The sequence below is a fragment of the Neopsephotus bourkii genome, unplaced genomic scaffold (genome assembly GCF_033783945.1).
Source record: "Neopsephotus bourkii isolate Nb327-2 ecotype Australia unplaced genomic scaffold, CSIRO-AGI_Nbou_v1 NB_838, whole genome shotgun sequence".
Lineage (NCBI taxonomy): Eukaryota > Metazoa > Chordata > Aves > Psittaciformes > Psittacidae > Neopsephotus > Neopsephotus bourkii.
In genome coordinates, this window is record NW_026901334.1 from 2155227 (window position 1) to 2173362 (window position 18136).

Consider the following 18136-nt stretch of genomic DNA (forward strand, 5'->3'; position numbering starts at 1 on the left):
AGGAAGGAGCGGTGCGGAAGGGGGGGCGGGGGCAGCGGGGGGGGGGCTTGGCCCCGCCCCAGGACCCCCGCCTGCCTTAACGGGGTGTTCTAGCACCCCCCCCCCCCCGGGATTGCTCCGCACCCCTGTGCCTGCGGGCGGCCGGGGCATCCCTGGGGCTGGGAGCATCCCAAGGCCCCGGAGCATCCTCGGAGCACCCCGAATCCCTTGCGAAGCCCCAGACCCCTTAGAGCATCCCATCCCTCCAAGCCTTTTGAAACGCTCTCAGATCGCCTTGGACCCCTTAAGAGCATCCCAGCTTCCTCTGAGCACCCACGTTCTTTGAAGCATCCTGAACTCCGGGGACCCCTAAGCCTATGGTAGCCCCTAAGAGCCTCTTGGAGTCTCCCAGGACCCCCAGAGCAACTGGAGCTCCTCAGAGACCCCCCTCGGAGCACCCGGAGCCCTTTGGAGCAGCCCAGTGGGTGCCTGAGCTGAGTAGGAGCATCCCACACTTACAGCACCCACAGCTGGGTGCTGCCCCCCCAGCCCCAAAGGAAAGGCTGGAGGGTGCAGGAAGGCGCTATTGGAATCAATGGATTTTCCAAAGCCTTTTTTTATTTTCTTTTTAATTAAAATCAAATCAGAGTCTCTGTTTCCCACTCCCCCCTGCAAGTTCTGCAGTGCAAGGACTCCTAAAAACCTGGGATTTGTAGGAAAAGTGCCCCCAAAGAGCACAGGCGCTGTAAACCCCATAGTGGGGAGGCCCAGCCGTGGGTTGCAGAATGGAGCCATCCCAGCAGCCTTGTGCCATCCCCACCCTGGGGGAAGCAGGGTCCCCTGGACCCCTCTGCAGCCCCTGTCTGGGGCAGGGGGTACCCCCCGCTGGGGGCTGCGGGAGGGAGGAAGAGGAGGGCAGGATGCGGGGCCGAGGCTGTCGTCACTTCCTCCAGCGCGGGGCTCGGCGGGGGGTGCGGGGTGCAGGCAGGATGAACCCCGACATTTGGGCACCGTTCATCCCTCTCCCTGCTGCAGACTGCCTGGAACAGCCCTGGCTTGGACATAGCCCCCATCCAAGGCCCCCCTGAAGCCCTGTCTGTGCCCCCATCCTGGGGGGGTCTCCTGAACCATGGAGCCGGTGCAGCCAAGGGGTTCTGAGCATCCCTTGGGAAGCCCCTTAGAGCCTTTTGGAGCTCTCCTTGGCACCCTGGACCTGTTAAAGCACCCCAGGGCTCTCTGAGCACCCAAGTTCCTTGGAGCATCCTGGACTCCTGGGATCCCCAAGCCTATTGTGGCCCCTAAGAACGCCTTGGAGCCCTCCCAGGGCCCTCAGAGCAACTGGAGACCCCCCTTGGAGCCCCTTGAAGCACGTGGAGCCCTTTGGAGGAGCCCAGTTTTCACCCCACGTATTGACCCTGGCCCCTGACGGGTGAAACACCCCTCCTCTGGATGCTCAGCCCTCTGACCACCATCAGACAAAGCTGCTACAGCTCCATGGGCTTTAGCTATCTGCTTCTCACAGCTTTTCCTATGAGAAATCAGGGAATGGTGATGGTGTCCCAGTCCTGCTGCTCCCTGTTGTCCTGCTTTGCCCTGGCAGCTCCTGGCTATGCCGAATGGTCCAGACTCGTGCTGGGATGTGGAGCCGGGGTCCTGGTGGGGCTGGGTTCTGTATTCAGCATCTTCTGGAGGGTTCAGCACATGCTCCACTTTGGGACACGTGGGTGCAGGGCTCTTGTCAGGGGGCCAGAGGGAGCCAGGGGGAAATACAAACGGCAGGCTCGGTTTCTGAGTATTCACCATCATTATTAACAACAATCCTATTTAGACCCTGGGATCACTTGAGCAGCTCCAGTCCTAGGGTACGAACAAGCAGCAGAGAGCCGGTCCTTGCTGCAGGAAGGCCGCCATCTAAAGCAGCTACAGGATTCCATGGCTGGCATCGGCACATCCCGGCAGCCACCGCAGCTCAAGGCCAGTGTCCATGGGGAACCAGCACGGAGCCAGCACCGGCCCCTTTGGCAAAGCCTTGGCAGAGGTGGGGTGTGAGGACGGTGACCCCGTTCCTGTCTCCATGTGGCTCAGATCTTCTGCACGTAGTTCCCAGGGAAAAGCCCTTCCTTGCCGTGCAGCCGGCCCTTCCACCAGCCGGAGATGTCTGGGGATGGGGAAAGGAAGAGCTGGGTCAGGCAAGGTGCTGCCACGGGGCACAGAGAGGGAAACTCTTGAGACCCTGCTTGCAGCACTGGGTGCAGTGCTGGGGTCCTCAGCACAAGGACGTGGAGCTGTTGGAGCCAGTGCAGAGGAGGCCATGAGGATGCTCAGGGGCTGGGGCACCTCCCCTATGGAGCCAGGCTGAGAACATTGGGGCTGTTCAGCCTGGAGAGGAGAAGCTGTGTGGAGACCTCAGAGCAGCTTCCAGTGTCTGAAGGGGGCTACAAGGATGCTGGAGAGGGGCTCTGCATCAGGGACTGCAGTGACAGGACAAGGGGTGATGGGTTCAGACTGAAACAGGGGAAGTTCAGGTTGGAGATAAGGCAGAAGCTCTTCCCTGTGAGGGTGCTGAGGCGCTGGCACAGGGTGCCCAGAGAAGCTGTGGCTGCCCCATCCCTGGCAGTGCTCAAGGCCAGGTTGGACACAGGGGCTTGGAGCAAGCTGCTCCAGTGGAAGGGGTCCCTGCCTGTGGCAGGGGTTGGAGCTGGATGAGCTTTAGGGTCCATTGAACCCAAACCATTCCATGATTTATAAGCTGGGCAGGCAGGGGTTTGGTGGCACCTTCCAGCAGGATGTCGATGATGTCCCCCACGTTGAAGCTGAGCTCGTCCATGTCCTGCCCAATGTACTGGTAGAGCGCCTGGCAGCGCGGCACGGCTGCCTTGGGCTGCGGCTTGGGACGCCCGGCTGGAGGTGGCCGCTGGCTCAGACTGCGCCGGCGCTGCATGCTGTGGGGCCAGGAGGAACCACGTTCACATCACGAGGGCAGGCAGGCCCCATCCTTCCTTCCCACCCTCCTCTCTCCCACCAACCCAACCCACTGCTTGGTGCCTGCCTGCGGCTCAGCTTGGTCCTCCCAGTGCAGCGACTGGGAGAACTGGGGTGTGCATGAGCATGGTTGGTGCAGCAAAACCCGCTTGCCCAGACCTGGGTGGGCTGTTGGTTGGGAAGCCAAAGTGTTCAGAGGAGAAAGAACATCTCCTGGGGCTGGCAGTAATGGGATGGAGCAGGGAGGAGGATGCACGTGCTGGTACCGGACCTACCCGGCCACCCCCTGGTCGGGCACATTGAGGAAATCCATGTTGTACTCAGATGGGGGCCGTGTCTTCGGCTGGTGGCCAGCGTTCCGGGGGGGTAACACTGCAGCTGGTGGCCCCCGCGCCTGCTTCTGGGCTGCCCTGTGTGTGTCCTGCTGAGCCCGGCCATCTCTGCGTGGGAATCGGGGTGCCCCATTCCTGCAGGCACCTGGGAGAACCCCCCCGGGATGGTGCATTACAGGGGCCCATGCTCAGCCTGCACCCCAGGCAGTGCAGCACTGGCTGGACCCAGGGATCCCCCCACTCGGGTACCCCCAGCACTGCCCTGCTCACCTCTGGGTGCTGGGGGGGTGCTTCGGGACGGTGCTGGGCACCTGCTGCCACCTCTGCTCTGTTTCGCTGCCTTCCTCGTGGGCTCTGGGGGGACACGAGCCCCCCGTTAGGTGACACCGGGCTGCCCCCACCGTTTGTACCCAGCTGCCTTTCTCCCCATGCTGCCCAGGGCTGGGGCACGTGGTGGCTCATCCCGGTGCTGGTACCCTCCCTTTCTCCCACCATCACCCAGACACCCTGGCACTCACTGGCATTCCTGGGGAGCCCATCCCCGATGCTGACCGTAAGGGTTTTGCCTCCAGCTCTGAGGGTGGCCACATCACCCTGTCCTCTGACGAAGGTGATGTTGCGGGTGCCGCCACCTCCCCAGCCCTCCTTCTTCACCCGAAACTGTAGTCTAGGGGACAGAGAAGCCATGAGACCACGGTGACAGGACCCTGTCCTGCTTTGTCACCTCTCCCGGCCTCCATCCTTACGTGTCCTTGAAGGAGAGGCGCAGCTTGCTGCGGGTGAGCTCCTCGTAGCGCTTGCACAGCAGGCTGATCAGCTCCGTCTTGAAGATGGACTCCAAGACATTATCAGCATCGTTCTCATGCAGGATGAAGAAATCATCCTGCCTGGTGCTGGGGGAGCAACCCCGGGGTGGGGTGTGAGCGGGGGGCAAGGCTGGTGGTTTACGCTGGAAACCGTCCTAGGCTTCAAAGCCCCATCTGCAAAGCACTCTGTGGGAGCATCATCCCTATGGGTCCATGGGCAAGGGGCTGGGACCTGGCTGTGGGCACCAGGGCATGGGGAGGACGGTGGAGCTGATGGGTGAAGCCTGAGCACATGGTTAGGTATAAGGAAGTTATAGGTTAGGTGTAAGGAAGAAGTTCCTCCCTATGAGGGTGGTGAGGCGCTGGTGCAGGGTGCCCAAAGAAGCAGTGAGTGTTGCACCACCGGCAGTGTTCAAGGCCTGGTTGGACCCAGCCTTGTGCAACACGGTCAGAACTGAATGATCTTAAGGTCCTTTCCAACCCAAACCATTCTGTGTTGCTATGATTCTATGGACCTCCCATGCAGACCCCGTGCTAAGGGACGCACCTCAGTGAGACACCACTCACTGCCTGCAGCTCCACCTTCTTCTTGAGCACCTCCTTGATCTGCCCCTTCTCGGGACCTTTCTTCACCTTCTCCCTCCCGATCAGGTAGAAGTACTTTGGGGTGAGGATGAAGTCTCTCTTGATGGGCTGGGAAAGGGCAGAAGCAGGGGGTGAGAAGATGTCTGCACAGGGGCACAAGCCCCACCAGGGACCACGAGCCACAGCCTGGCCTGTCCCATGCCCCTGGTGGGTCCATGTACCTTGAACCTCCGGTCGTACTTAATGATGGAGTCAGCAAAGTCCACCCGCTCCCGCTTGGCCAGGAACTGGCGCAGCTCCGGCCGCTCCTCCATGCCCAGGTAATCACCCACAAAGTTCCTGTTGATGCTGTTCCTCCTCCGCTCTTTGAAGTTGTAGAGGATGTTGGAGGCTGTGGGGAGCCCCAGGGTGATGCTGGTCAGGCAGGGCTCAGCCCCCAGCCCCTGTCTGCCTGCTCGACCAGTGCCTGCCCTCCCAAACTGCCTGTAGGGGCTGTGGGAGCTGCCACGTGGATCGTGGCACCGAGAAATGGGGCTCATTTTATGCCATAGGAGGAATGCAGGCAGCTTGAGCTTGAAACCCATTCAGTGCCTTCAAAAGCCCTCGCGCTGCATGAGGGAGGGAGGGAAGGACCCCACTGCTTTCTGGGTTTTCCTCTTGATTTTTCACTGCATGCTTGGGAGGGTGGGAAAACTCCCACAATGGGATCGGGTGGTGACCACTGGCGTTTCCCATTCCTCTGCAAACACTGACTCCCATCTACTCCTCTCTGTCCCTTTGCAGGCAACGAAATGCAGAGTGAAGGCAGGGTCTGGTCCCCATCTTTGCCCAGCCTTACCCTCCTCTCGCATCTGCTCATACTTCCGGATGGCAACGTGCCGGCGCCAGGCCTTCTGGATCACCCTGGCGAAGCCATCGAATTTCCTCTCCCGCATCTCTTCGAGGAGGAAGAGCTGGGAGGGACACAGGGTGCTGAGCACAGCCCCAGCAGCAGCACTTCCCCTGCACATCAGCACCCCAAACCCCCCAGAACGATGCTCAGCTCTGTGCAGCGTTCCCAAGGGATGCAGGGATGCAGGGTCACCTACCGACTCGGGGTTCTTGACAAACACCTTGCTCCGACCCATCTGGTACTGGTCCGGGTCCATGTTGACGGAGCGCAGCAAGTGCTGCACCCCTTGCCGCTCGTCCCCGCGCCAGGACGGCCACGTCTCAGGGGTCAGGATGGCGTAGCTGTGGGGAGAAGGGCTGTGGGTCCCGGCTGGGCTGTGGGGATGTGCAGGACGTGCCACCTGCATCCCGCTGGGCGCTCACCGCTGCAGGAACTTGTGGAAGAGGCGGCGGTAGGCGAATCCTGCCCGGCGCACCCGGATGTTCTCCTTCAGCCCCAGGTACTCGACTTGGTGCTTCACCCTGTGGAGCCGGGAGGGACAGGCTTGGAATGGGGTGGCAGGGATGGCGATGGGAACCTGCTTGGGCCACTGCTTTGCACAGGGATACCCACGGCTGTGGATGTGCAAGAGCATCTTGGCGCTTGGATGGAGCCTCTGGGTGTTGCATGTGGAGGGGTCTGTGTGTCCCCACAGGCTCCTCAGCACCCACCTTGTGTTCCCCTGGGTCTGTGGGCAGCACAGAGCGACCATCCCGGGGGTGCAGGTTTTGGAGGAAACCTGCTCCTGGCCACATCTCCACGGCTGGGTCCCTTTCCCTGGGCTCTGTGAGCTCCCTGATACACCATGAGGGGCTCTGTTACCTGCTTTCCTCCCAGTCCCGGGGTTTCTTGGTCTCGTTGGGCTTGATGCAGCGGATGTAGTGTGGTGTGCACTTCATGAGCGTGTTCACCAGGTCATTAGCCTGTTTCTGTTGCAAGGATTGTCCTCTGTACCGTTAAAGGCATTGGTGGGAGCCCATCACCCTGGTGCTGCCCCAGAAGCAGCTTCTGCCCTGCAGCCTCTGGGGCATACCTTGATTTTGGAGCCCGCTGTGGTCGGTCTTCCCTTTTTGTCAGAGTCAAGCTTTTCTGGGAAAAGCATCCGGATGAAACCACTGCAAGGCAGGAGGTGACAGTCCCCAGGTGAGAGCCACCAGGCTCCTCAAGCTCAGCATGGGTCCAGCATGAGCTGAGCTGGAACCAGCTCCAACTCAGGGTAATCCTGCGCCCTGGCTGAGCCCATTCCCACTGGGTACTCGTTGGCTGGGTGGGATGGTACCAGTGTGTGAGCATCCTTCTGCCCAGCCCTGCAGCCACTGGTGCTGCTGTGCTCTACAGGGAGCTGAAACTAGATAGGGGGTTGGAACTAGATGATGTTAAGGTCCTTTCCAACTGAAACCAGTCTGTGATTCTATGAATGCCACTGGTACCCACAGAGCCATGCAGGATGCTGAGCACCCCAAGCTTTGCTGCCAGCAAAGCTTTATGGTCTGGATGTTGAGGATGCTGCCCTCTGCCCCAGCCCTTTTGGGGTGGTCCCCAGGAGCACAGCACTGCCAGGACTCACAATTCACTGCTCTGCATGAGCTCAATCAGGTCGGTGAAGAGCACATCCCGGTTGCGCTCACAGAAGCTGTTCACATCGTAGGAGACCTGGGAACAGGAGGGGAGCTCAGCCCCATGCCGGGGCTGTGGGATGTGAATGGGGTGTGAGGTGTGGGGCCCTGTACCTTGCCAGCGTAGTGGTGGATGATGAAGCCTGAGCTCCAGCTGTTGAAGTGCTCATGGGTGCCTACGGCTGCCTGCAGCTTCTGCAGCAGGGTCTGGTCCGCGCCCTCGCCGGTGGCGTGCATGGTGGCACAGACATCATCCAGGACACTCATGATCCCAGGGGGGTTCTGGGAGAGGGAGAACGAAGCCATGGGTGTCCAGAGGCTGCAGGCAGGGCCCAGTCCCGCATCAAGCTGTGCTCAGGTGCCCTGCAATGTTTAATGCTGCTTCACACTGAACAGCAGCTTAGGTTAAAGATGCAGAGCTGCTGGTCTCCCAAGGATGCTCCTGGCAGGACCAGCTTCTGCCACTCATCCTCAGGACCCAGCCCATCCAGCACCACATTCCCTGGTGCCTCAGTTCCCTGAGAAAGCCTCTGTGGGAGGAGGGGACGGCACTCACCAGCTTGTTCTCTATCAGGTCACACACCACCTTGTTGTTGAAGTACTGGATCTGGGTCCACTTGATCCCCTCCTGCACGTACTCCTCCTGGGGAAGCACAGGAGAGCTGGGTGGCCCCGACCCATGGGATATGCTGCAGTCCCCTGTTCTGGCCATGGTGCTAGGACCATGGCAGTGGTGGGGGTGCAGAAATTGGGGTGCTAATGCAGCCCCGTGGTACCTGCTCTGCCTTCAGGGTCAGCTCTATGAAGATCTGCTGCAGCTTCTCGTTCACAAAGTTAATGCAGAATTGCTCAAAGCCATTTTTCTGCGAAGGGACAAAAGATGAAAGAAGATGGGGCTGAGTTGGCTTCTGCTCCTATCATCACGCTTGGGGGGCTTCAGGCAGCAGAGCCTTTGGGATGCTGCTTCCTGTGGCCATCGACTGCTACCAGCCCCCTGCTCCAGTCACTCTCCTTGCTGCAGAACCAGGGAAGGCCATTCCCCAGCTGGGCTCCTACAGCAAAGCAGCACATACCTGGAATATTTCAAAGCCATAGATGTCCAGCACCCCGATGCTGTACTCCTCGTACGGCTTCTGCATAGCCCGGTTGATAGACTGCAGGGAGAGACAGAACGAGCCACCTTCACTGGGGCCGGTCGCACACAGAAGTGGGTGCTGAGCATCCCCACCATGCCCATCCTGCTGGCACCACGCACCTCCACGAGGAAGTCAAAGACACGTGCGTAGAGCCCCTTGGCCAGGGCATCCCGGGTGTAAGCAGCCTGCTCCACGTTGAGGGTGACGGTGATGGACTCGGAGCGGCCGCCCCACTTGCTGTCCATTTTCCTGCTGGTGACCTTCTCGTTGAGGCGGCTCTGGTCGATGCCCAGCAGGTAGGCAGGGAAGGCCAGGGCTGGGCAGGGTGGGGAGGGGACTCAGGGCTGCCTGTTCCCCATATACCCCCGGCACACTGCCCACAGCCACTGCTGGACCCCTTGGCCCCATCCAAGTGCAAAGGACATCAGTGGTGCAGCTACCAGGGGTGTGGATCATGGTCTTCCCCATGCTAAATCACAGCAAGCTACTCCTGGCATCCTTCCCCTTATTAATTAAGCTCTGGTGTGCTATTTGCTCACTGCCTCAGTTTCCCCATGTCTAACGTGGGGAAGATGCTGATGGTGCCTCTCTCCTCTGCAAGGGGGTTTATGCTATGAAGAGTTTGCAGTTCTTTGCCAAGGGTCTCTGTGAGCATCCCCCTTGCCCCCAGGAGCTGTTGGCTACTCACAGTCAGCGTTTTCCACCCTAGCATAGTTGCCTTCCTCCCGAAAGCTGATGTTCCCCAGGTGGAGGATCCCGGCCACGATCTGCAGCACCAGCTGCTGGTCCTCACCACGGATGCCAATGACCTGCATGGCGTTCTGGGGACATGGGGACCCCATCAGCCCCTGCCCAGCCGCAGGCAGCTTTGGGGTCTCCTCATCTCCACCACTCACCATGGTCTCATGGAAGTCGCTGCGGTCGTCCGTGCCCTCCACCTGGTACGTGTCCGACTGGCTCAGGTAGTAGTAATAATCCGGGCTCATGATGCCCAGGTTCTGCCGCTGCTCTTGGGATGCCCCTTCAATGAGCTGGGTGGGAAATGGGAATTGCAGTTACCCAGCCCCTGGCTCTGCCGCAGCCCGGCTGCTCCGTGAGCCCCGTACCTGGTAGTAGATGTGGAAATTCCTCTCGCACTCGTTCTGGCTCACCACCCGGGACTTCTCCAGCAGGAAGTTGGAGATCTTCCCCCCGTCGGGCTCTCCGCCCCGGCTGAACTGGATCTCAAAGTACTTCCCCTGCTCAGCACAGCTCCTGCTCAGAGCCGCAGCCAATCCCCCCCAGCTCCGGCTTCATTCCCCCTTCTCCCAGCTGGGAGAGATGCTGGGACGGATGCTGGCCGTGGCACTGACCCTGCCCTGGTGACTTACAAAGCGGCTGGAGTTGTTGTTCCGGACGGTTTTGGCATTCCCAAAGGCTTCCAGCAGCGGGTTGGACTGCAGGATGATCTCCTTCACGTGCTGAGGGGCAGAGGTGGGAGAGGGCTGAGCCGGGGCTGCCCCATGTGCCACCATCGGACGGTGGGGAGCAGCTGGGTTATGAAGGGATGCAGGACACCATGGGCTGGGCAGAGTTACCTGCACTTTCTCACCACCCCCGGACACTTTAGAGATGTAGCCCATGATGTATTTCGCTGCCACCGTCTTGCCAGCCCCGCTTTCTCCACTGTGTCAATGGCAAAGCAGAGGAGACGCGAATGAGCCCATCCTGGGGTGCCCGGGGCAGGGGTGCTGGAGCAGGGCTGGGCGGGTGATGGTGGTGACAGGGGCTGTGTCCTTCCTCCTGCCACGTACTCTGAGCATGTGGCAGTGCCAGTGCTGGGGATGGGGCTGCCCGGGTGCTCTGGGATACGAGCAGGGCCGGAGCAAGGCTGGGTGAGGAGCTGCTCCTGGGGGAGATGTGGGGTTTCTTGTTTCTTGTTGATGGATTTTGGAGGGGAGAAGTGGGACCCCGAAGCCCCAAGGGGAAGTCTCTTGCCTTGCCCCACATCCTGATACTTCCCTTGCAACATTCAGCCGGAAAGGAGCATTGCACAAGGCTTGGTCCCTGCTTGGGACAGCCCGGTCACAGCCCTGGCTGGTGTTCATGGCCTGGGATTGTGGAATCCCAGACTGGTTTGGGCTGAAGGGATGTTAAAGCTCATCCAGTTCCAACCCCCTGCCACAGGCACGGACACACGCAGCATCCCCGGTTGTGCCCCACGTATCCCCTACCTGATGATGACGCACTGGTTCTCCCCATCGATGAGCATGTTGCGGTACATGTTGTCGGTCAGGGCGTAGATGTGGGGGGGATTTTCATACTGAGCCTAAAAGGGGGACACAAGGACAGTGGCACAGAGCCATCAGCTCCTCACCCTGAGCTCCTCAGCTCTGCCCATGCACTGCACAGGGCAGTGGCACACAGCAGGGATGGGGAATTACTCCCTTGCCACCAACAGGGACACTTATGGGGCACCAAATTAAACCCAATGAAGCCCCCCCATGGCACGGAGCCGCCTCACCGCGCCCTGGTACAGCTCCACCTCCCGCTCTGTGAAGTACGGCATCTGCTTGAAGGGGTTGACGGAGATGAGCACCGGCCCGATGTAGGTCTGGGAGGCAGGTTAAGGTCTCTACATCCTTTCTCATGTCCCCCCTTCCTGCCCTGGAGGCAGCGGCACTGAAAGCAATGGCAGGGAGGTGCTCATGGGGTTCCTCATCCAGGAGTACCACACGAGGGCTTTCAGCTCGGGTGCAGGCTGCCATGACTCAGTGTTCTCCTGGCCACAGGGCCCTGGGTGTCCCCTGCAGTGTGATGGGCACAGGATGCAGCAGGAGCATCCCTCAGCTCCATGGTGTCTGGCTGAGGATCAGCCCCATAAGAGGCAGTTCCAGCATCCTGCAACATCCCGCAGTTCCCCCTCTGCTCGTGCTCCATCTGCGGCTTCTGCAGCTGGAAGCTGTCTCCATTTTCCAACCAGGGAAACTGAGGCACAGAGAGGAAAGGAGCTGATGGCTCCTGCCTTTCCCTGGCCTGCAGCGTCCCCCAGTCGCTGGGGTGTGGGCAGGGGAATGGAAAAGCTGGGAATTGCTCCTGGAAATGATGCAGGAGGGGGAGGCTGAGGCTGGGGACAGAGGGTGCCGGTGGGGTTGCCCCGAGCCCTCCATGTCCTGTTTTCATCCCAGCTGACAGCAGGGCAGGGAAGAGCAGCCAAAAGGCAGGAAGGAGGAGATGGGGAATGCAGAAGCACCGCCGTTGAGTCAGGGCTGGGCAGGGGCCCTGCACGCAGCAGCACAGAGAAAAAGGAAGAAAGAGGCTGCATTGGCCCCAAAGCCAGCCCTGAGGCACAGTGGAATCCCCAGTGCAGCACAGGATGGGACAGCATCACCTTGTAAGGGCTTGGCCACATCTTCAGGGAAACCACAGCTGCTTGCAGCGGTGTGAGCTTAGCCCCACTGTGTCCTGCTCCCTGCAGCAGGATCTTGTCCTCTTCCCTATTGGAGCGGGGACTGCAGCCTCAAGCAGCGTGGGATGAGCAAGGCAAAGGCTCAGCGCCTCGGATCGCAGCATGGGGTTGCAACCTCTTCCAACCCAAACATGAGCCTGTGGTTCTGACACCTCTCCATCTGCACCACGGACCAAAGAGCATCGTGCGTGGTGCTCAGCATCAGCTCCACGATGGGACCCAGCGACTGCCTAAGCCTCTGGGCTGGCTCAGTGGGGGCAACACTTGGGGGCTTGATGGTGTCCCCTATGGCCTGACGCTGGTGGAGAGTGAGGGTTGGCACCTTCATCCTGTGTCTGCAAGGATGCTCCCATCCCATCCAGGGTGTGCTGGGGTTTGTGGTGGGTGCAGAGCAGCCGGGATGTGCTGTGGGCATCAGCGGGGTTGGGTGACAGCAGCAGAGGCAATGGCCACAACTGCTCTTGTCAGAGGCAAGAAGGTCTCCAGAGGGTTTTTGCTCCATGCTTTGCTTAAGGCCTTGTGGCCACAAAGGAAGGACCAAAGAGGGTCCCAGGGCACAGCAGGATGGGGATCATGGCTGCAGTGTCTCTGCCAAGTGCAGCTCAGCTTGGGAATGGTGGCATTCCCCAGCTGATCCCAATCTTGTCCCAGCACAGTATGGGCTAGGATACACTGGGGTAACCCTGGTTTAGCCCGTGCCCTGGCAAAGCCTTGGAGCATCTCCCTGCTGCTCCCTGTCCCGCTGGCCTGGGAAGGATACGAAGATGTAATCATCCATAAAACGCTTCTTGAGGTTCTCCACGATGGCCTCCTCGGAGATCTTGGAGAGCAGCACCATGTCGTCCACGCCGCTCTGCTTCACGTTGTGGCTCTGCCAGTGGAAGCGCTCCTTGCTGCCCTGCGGGAAGAGGGGCCACCACTGCTGGGAATGGGGCTCCAGAGCCGGGTCCAGCCCCAGCTCCCCCTGAGTGGCTCCAAATCGGCACCTTTGGGTGGTGCAAAAGGGAACCTGTCAATCCCTCAGGAGCAGATGGGGGTGTTTGTAACATCACCCTGCTGTAATGGGGGTGACAAAGGGCTAACAAACAACTGCTGATGGGTCAATGGGACAGCAGAAATAACCCAGAGGAAGGGCAAAAGTAGCGTGGTGAACACATCCTCAGATCCTCTGCACCCTTTGCACCAGGGCAGAGGAGCGACTGTGTCCCCATCACCCTGTGCTCCCTGCCCAACTGCCCCCAGCTGCCCCCCCGGTCTGTCCTTGGGGGCCATGGGACAGCAGGAAAAGTGATTTGAGCCCTTGTGGGGCTGAGGGAGAAAATGAGTGAAGGGCCCCTTGTCCTGCACACTGCAGAGGAGCCTGCTGGACACGGCTGCAGTGCCCAGGGCATGCCCCATCTGGACCTGCCCGTGCCCCCCATGGTTCCGCTTTCACCCCAGCGCTCCTGGCACCGATTTCACTTCTCCTCTGCGCCGTCGCCCCAAACCTCTTGCTCTTTCCATTTCCCTTTTCTTCTCTTCCCCTTTTGCTTCAAGATTTCAGGCCTCCAACCGTGATGCTTTCGCACCCTCAATGCACCATCGCGATGGGACCACCATGGAGCACTGAGGAGCTCGGCAGCATCGTTCTGCTCCCCTCAGTACCTCCCTCCCTGCTGCACTGCTGGCTTTTGCAACCCCAAATGCCATCCATGCCCCCCAAAACCCCAAGTGCAGCTGAAGCCTCATAGCTGGCAGAGGGGCTTTTGGCTTTGCTGTCCCACCACCTTCCCTTGGGATGTGTGGGCCTGGGTCAACTCAGGGGGCTGAAACCATGTGGGGAGCTTCTTCTCTTCCTCCTGTTTGGTGCTTACAGGCCTGGGTTTTGCCTTCCCCTCCTCTTCTGCCCTCCATCCCAATGGATGGAAAAGCCACCCAGGAGAGCGCAGGCAGGCTCAGCACCCGCTCCACGTCACCGCACTGTCCCCCAGGAGCTGTTGGTGACCCCAGAAGCTGCCCAGCTTCAACCCAACCTGACCAGAACCTTGTGCTGCAGGAGAGGAGCGGCTCAGGGAGAGCCCGCAGGGAGCCCCACACCTCAGTTCCCCATCCCCTGTCCCCATGACCCCGAGATGTTTGGCACAGGCACCCCATGGGGCTCCCACCACTGGTTATGGCACCAAATTCAGGCAAATTTGAGCATTTCCTGTACTGCAGCTTGGTGCTTTTGAGCTGATGCCTGGGGTTTCTCCTCCTGCAGTCAAACGGCTGCTTGGAGCTGCCACTGCCCTTCATGACACCTCCTCTTCCTCCCAGCACAGGGTAGGTGCTTTCCTGGCTCTGCTGGGGCACCTGATGCAGCCCCACTCCAGGGCACTTTAAATGAAGGCTTTGTCCCTGATGTCTGCAGGGCCAGGGCTGTTTCTGCCCAGCATCACCCTGGCTTTCCTTGGCAGGCCGGGAGAGGTTGCACAGGGGGTTCTGTGGGGTCAGGGCTCACCCTGCTCCTCTTGTGGGGGGGATGCAGAGGAATGATGCTCCCTCGAAACCATGCTCATCCCTCCCAGCCCAGCACCCAGCGAGCCCCCACAGGATGGGGGCAGCATCCCTGTGGGGAGCAGGGGCACTGACTGGGTTTGCCTTCAGAGGTCTGGGGCAGCGGTTCCTCGCTTCCCCTTCTCTGTCCCAGGCTAAAGAGAGGGATGAGCCAGGGAGCAGCAGCTCAACAGCCACCGCTGCGGGGGGTCCCTGGGGCAGGGGACTGATGGGCAGCCTGGTCCAAACACCTCCATGAAGCCATTTCACCCTCAATGCAAGCAGGGAGCACCTTTGCTCAGCCCTTCGTCTGTGCTTTCAGGTACAGTTTGCAGCCACATTGCACAAGGGACTTGGCTTTGCAACTGGTCCCATGCATGATGGGTACATGACCCCCATCAGGATCCCCAGCTGAGGATGGGAACTGTCACCCTCGCAGCCACTGCCAGTGGCTCAGGACAGGAAGGGGAGCAGCCCTGCAGCAGCGATTGCAAAACATCATCTGTTTTTCTTCAAAGCTGAGGTCTGAGCCATCAAAAACACCCCACGAGCCCCAGGTGGGGAGCGGATGCATCCCAAGGTGGCACCTATGGTCTCGAGATGACAGCGCAAGCCCCGATACAGCCAACACCTTAAAACCACCGGAAGCCTTGAGAAGAGCAACCCAGGGTGCTGCATGGGTGTCACAACCCTCAGTACACAGACACCAGGGTGTGGGGATGGGGCTGGCCCCGGAGCTGGGCCCTGCCAGGGGATGGGGATGGGGCTGTGGCTGTGCACCCCTTCACCAAGCCACAGAGCACCCTCAGGTCTTGGGTGGTTGTAGGGGGTGGGCAGCATCTGCACCTTGTGGGGGACAGCATCTGAGCAGCCTCTCAGAGGTGACAACCACAGCTGTGGGTGGAAGAAAGCTCTCTCTAAGCATGGCCACGTCCCCAGCCTGGCTGGGCAGAAACCTCTGGGGTCACAAAGGGAGCAGGGCTGAAGGACACGGCCATGGCCACGCTGACCCAGACTCCACACCTGAGCATCGCTCTGATTTTGAAAGCTTTCATAGAATCCCAGTGGAAGGGATGCCAGGGGTCATCTGGTCCAACCAAAGCATGACCTAGACAAGATGCCCCAGCACCACGTCCTTTCATCTTCCTCTTCTGCCTCCAGATCACCTCCAGCTCTTCCTGCTGCCCTTTCAGGAGCCCCATGTCCTACTCACAGCCCCTGTTCCCTGCATGTGCAAGGCCAGTGATACCCAGAGGGTCCTTCCTGGCTGGAGCTGGCTGCCCCCATCACCCCACTGCACTCTGCCTGTGCCACGCTCTGCCCACACCCTGCACCATGAGCGCTGAAACCAGAGCACTGGGGGGAAGTTGAGCCAAGAGGAGCACAAGGGTTCTCCTGTGGGTACCACACTGGGACAGCAAAATCAACCCCGCTTCACGTCAGCCCAGCCTCGCTGCCTGCTGTCCTCCATCCTGCTCGGGCTGGGGGTACCAGCCCTGTGATCAGCACCCAGCACCATCCCCGGATGCTGCCCAGCACCGTGCCCTGTGCCAGAGCCTCACCCAGCCCCAGCTGCATGTCCCCAAGCCTGGGCAGCACCATCCCCTCCGCAGCTCAAAGGACCACAATGGGAGCAGGAGGGATGGGCGGCCCAGGGGTGGCAGGAAGGGAGGGCGACATCCCCAAGGGTGCCGGAGGGAGACAGCGTGGGGGATGCCCAGCAAGGGCTTGCACTCACCATGGTGTCCGTGAGCCGTGCCCCCAGGGCAGGGTGCTGGGGGCTCCTGTCACCGGGGTCCCATGGCCACCCCGACGCTCTTGGCTCCTGTGCTTCTGCTGCAGCTACAAACTGCAACTCATTTGATTTTCCTTTTCCTCCTCCCACTTCCCCATTTGATGCCGCTTTGCAGGGGGTGGGGAGGATGAGGGTGGCTCTGTGCTGCGGGGGGGGGCCGGGTCCTGGGGCGTCATTGGCATGGGGAAGGGGGGAGTGCTGCAGAGGGTCCTGCAGGGATGCTCAGAGCTTTAAAACCTCTGCTCCCCCCCATTGCTTCGAGGGCTGGAGCAGCTCTGCTCTGGAGCCAGGCTGAGAGAGCTGGGCTGGGGCAGCCTGGAGAAGAGAAGGCTCCTGAAGGGGAGACCTTAGAGCAGCTCCAGTGCCTAAAGGGGCTGCAGGAAAGAAGGGAGAGACTTTCTAGCAGGGCCTGTTGTGACAGGCCGAGGGGTGATGGTTTTGAACTAAAAGGGGATTCAGGATGTGGGGAAGAAATTGTTTACAGTGAGGGTGGTGAAACACTGGCACAGGCTGCCCAGAGAGCTCACCATCCCTGGAGACATTCCTGGCCAGGCTGGATGTGGCTCTGGGCAACCTGATCCAGTGGAAGGTGTCCCTGCTCATTGCAGGGGGCTGGAACTGGATGAGCCTTGAAGGTCCCCCCCAGCCCAAACCATTCCATGAGTCCATGATTCTGTGACAACCTCCCTTCCCTTCCGAGGTGACACTTTGATGTGCACCCCTCCAGGGGCAGCCAGTCAGCGCTGGCGGATGCTCGGCTTGAAGGCTGTGAGGCTTCAACCTCACAGAGGAAGCAGTTATTCAAGATCTACGTATCAGTACTAAGAAAAAGGGGGGGTAAACGAGTCTTTGGTTTCCTGTCTGATAGCAAAGGACAGATTTTCAAAGGAAACCTGCTGCTAAATGAAGTCTAGAATCCCAGCCTGGGCTGGAAGGGACCTTAAAGCTCACCCAGCTCCAACCCCTGCCACAGGCAGGGACCCCTTCCACTGGAGCAGCTTGCTCCAAGCCCCTGTGTCCAACCTGGCCTTGAGCACTGCCAGGGATGGGGCAGCCACAGCTTCTCTGGGCACCCTGTGCCAGCGCCTCAGCACCCTCACAGGGAAGAGCTTCTGCCTAAGAGCTCAGCTCAGTCTCCCCTCGGGCAGGTTCAAGCCATTCCCCTTGGCCTGTCCCTACAGACCCTGTTAAATTCTGTTCTCTGGCCCTCCAGAGCCACGAGACATGGCACAAACCTCTGGGATTCCCAAGGGATACAGGGAAGCATCAGTGGTGTTTCAGACATGCAGTTCTTCAAACAACCCACCCCTAAAACCCCAAACCAGCATTACCAATACGGGTACTGTGCACCCCAGGAGCACACAGCCAACCCATGAGAGCTCTGCCAAGCAGAAGCCTGTTCCTATGTGCCACGCAGCAGCTCTGGGCCAATCTCCACCTCTCCTACCTGCTCCGGTCACTTGGGATGCAGGGAAAACCCTCCTCTGGTGCCCAAACCCCTCCATCAGCATAAGGAGCATCATGGTGTGGGGCTGCCCGGAGCCCAGGCTCAGCACTCAAGAAACAAGACTGGGACCAGAAGCTGCACCCGGGATCGTAGCTACTCCTTTATTATAGATCATGCCGTTACGTCGCTCCTCCTCAGAGTTAGTATGTTAAACAGTTTTCATTATATATATATCTATATAAAAAGGTGAAAACACCCCCTCCCCTCCCCTCCCAACACATCAGAACGGAGCATGGCACCAGGAAGGAAGACAAATGAAGGCCCGCTCGGCAGCCAAACAGGGTTTTGCTGAGCACCAGAGAGGCTGACGAGCGGGTGAGGATACAGGTGGTGGATAACACATGGGGACTGGGGGGGTGGAGAGGTTTGTCCTGCGGAAAAAGGGGTTGTCCACCTCCCCACGGCGTATGGATGACCCCCAGGGAACAGAACATGGCTTTGGAGAAGCCTTCCCCCTCTTTGTGATGCAGAAAGGCTTGAGAATAATAATAATGATAACAAAGAG

The 18136-nt window shown here is 59.8% G+C and overlaps 1 protein-coding gene across 2 annotated transcripts; it reads right to left on the reverse strand.

Moving 5' to 3' along the window:
• Positions 1–1764: 1764 nt before the first annotated feature.
• Positions 1765–16223, reverse strand: MYO1F (myosin IF). Of its 2 annotated transcripts, none has more exons than XM_061355964.1 (28): positions 16068–16223; positions 12576–12713; positions 10871–10960; positions 10581–10675; positions 9945–10032; positions 9738–9827; positions 9474–9605; positions 9264–9398; positions 9056–9188; positions 8487–8683; positions 8305–8385; positions 8008–8094; positions 7788–7874; positions 7346–7513; positions 7183–7268; positions 6649–6730; positions 6438–6544; positions 5999–6097; positions 5773–5917; positions 5523–5637; positions 4906–5075; positions 4647–4792; positions 4040–4186; positions 3812–3960; positions 3564–3647; positions 3237–3438; positions 2755–2921; positions 1765–2137 (listed from the first exon to the last, which is right to left on the reverse strand). In XM_061355964.1, exons 1-28 carry the CDS (start codon positions 16068–16070, stop codon positions 2061–2063), a joined length of 3300 nt encoding a protein of 1099 aa, XP_061211948.1. In that variant the 5' UTR covers positions 16071–16223; the 3' UTR covers positions 1765–2060. The 2 variants fall into 2 exon arrangements, with proteins under 2 accessions (XP_061211948.1, XP_061211949.1); XM_061355965.1 differs by having other exon boundaries at positions 12576–12708; positions 16068–16186.
• Between the last annotated feature and the right edge of the window lie 1913 nt (positions 16224–18136).

Coding starts and splice junctions, on each gene's coding strand:
- MYO1F (XM_061355964.1), bottom strand. Junction 10,033..10,580: donor AACCAGTGCGTCATCATCAG/GTAGGGGATACG, acceptor CCATTGACACAG/TGGAGAAAGCGGGGCTGGCA. Junction 5,076..5,522: donor TGAGCAGATGCGAGAGGAGG/GTAAGGCTGGGC, acceptor GGCTCCCCACAG/CCTCCAACATCCTCTACAAC.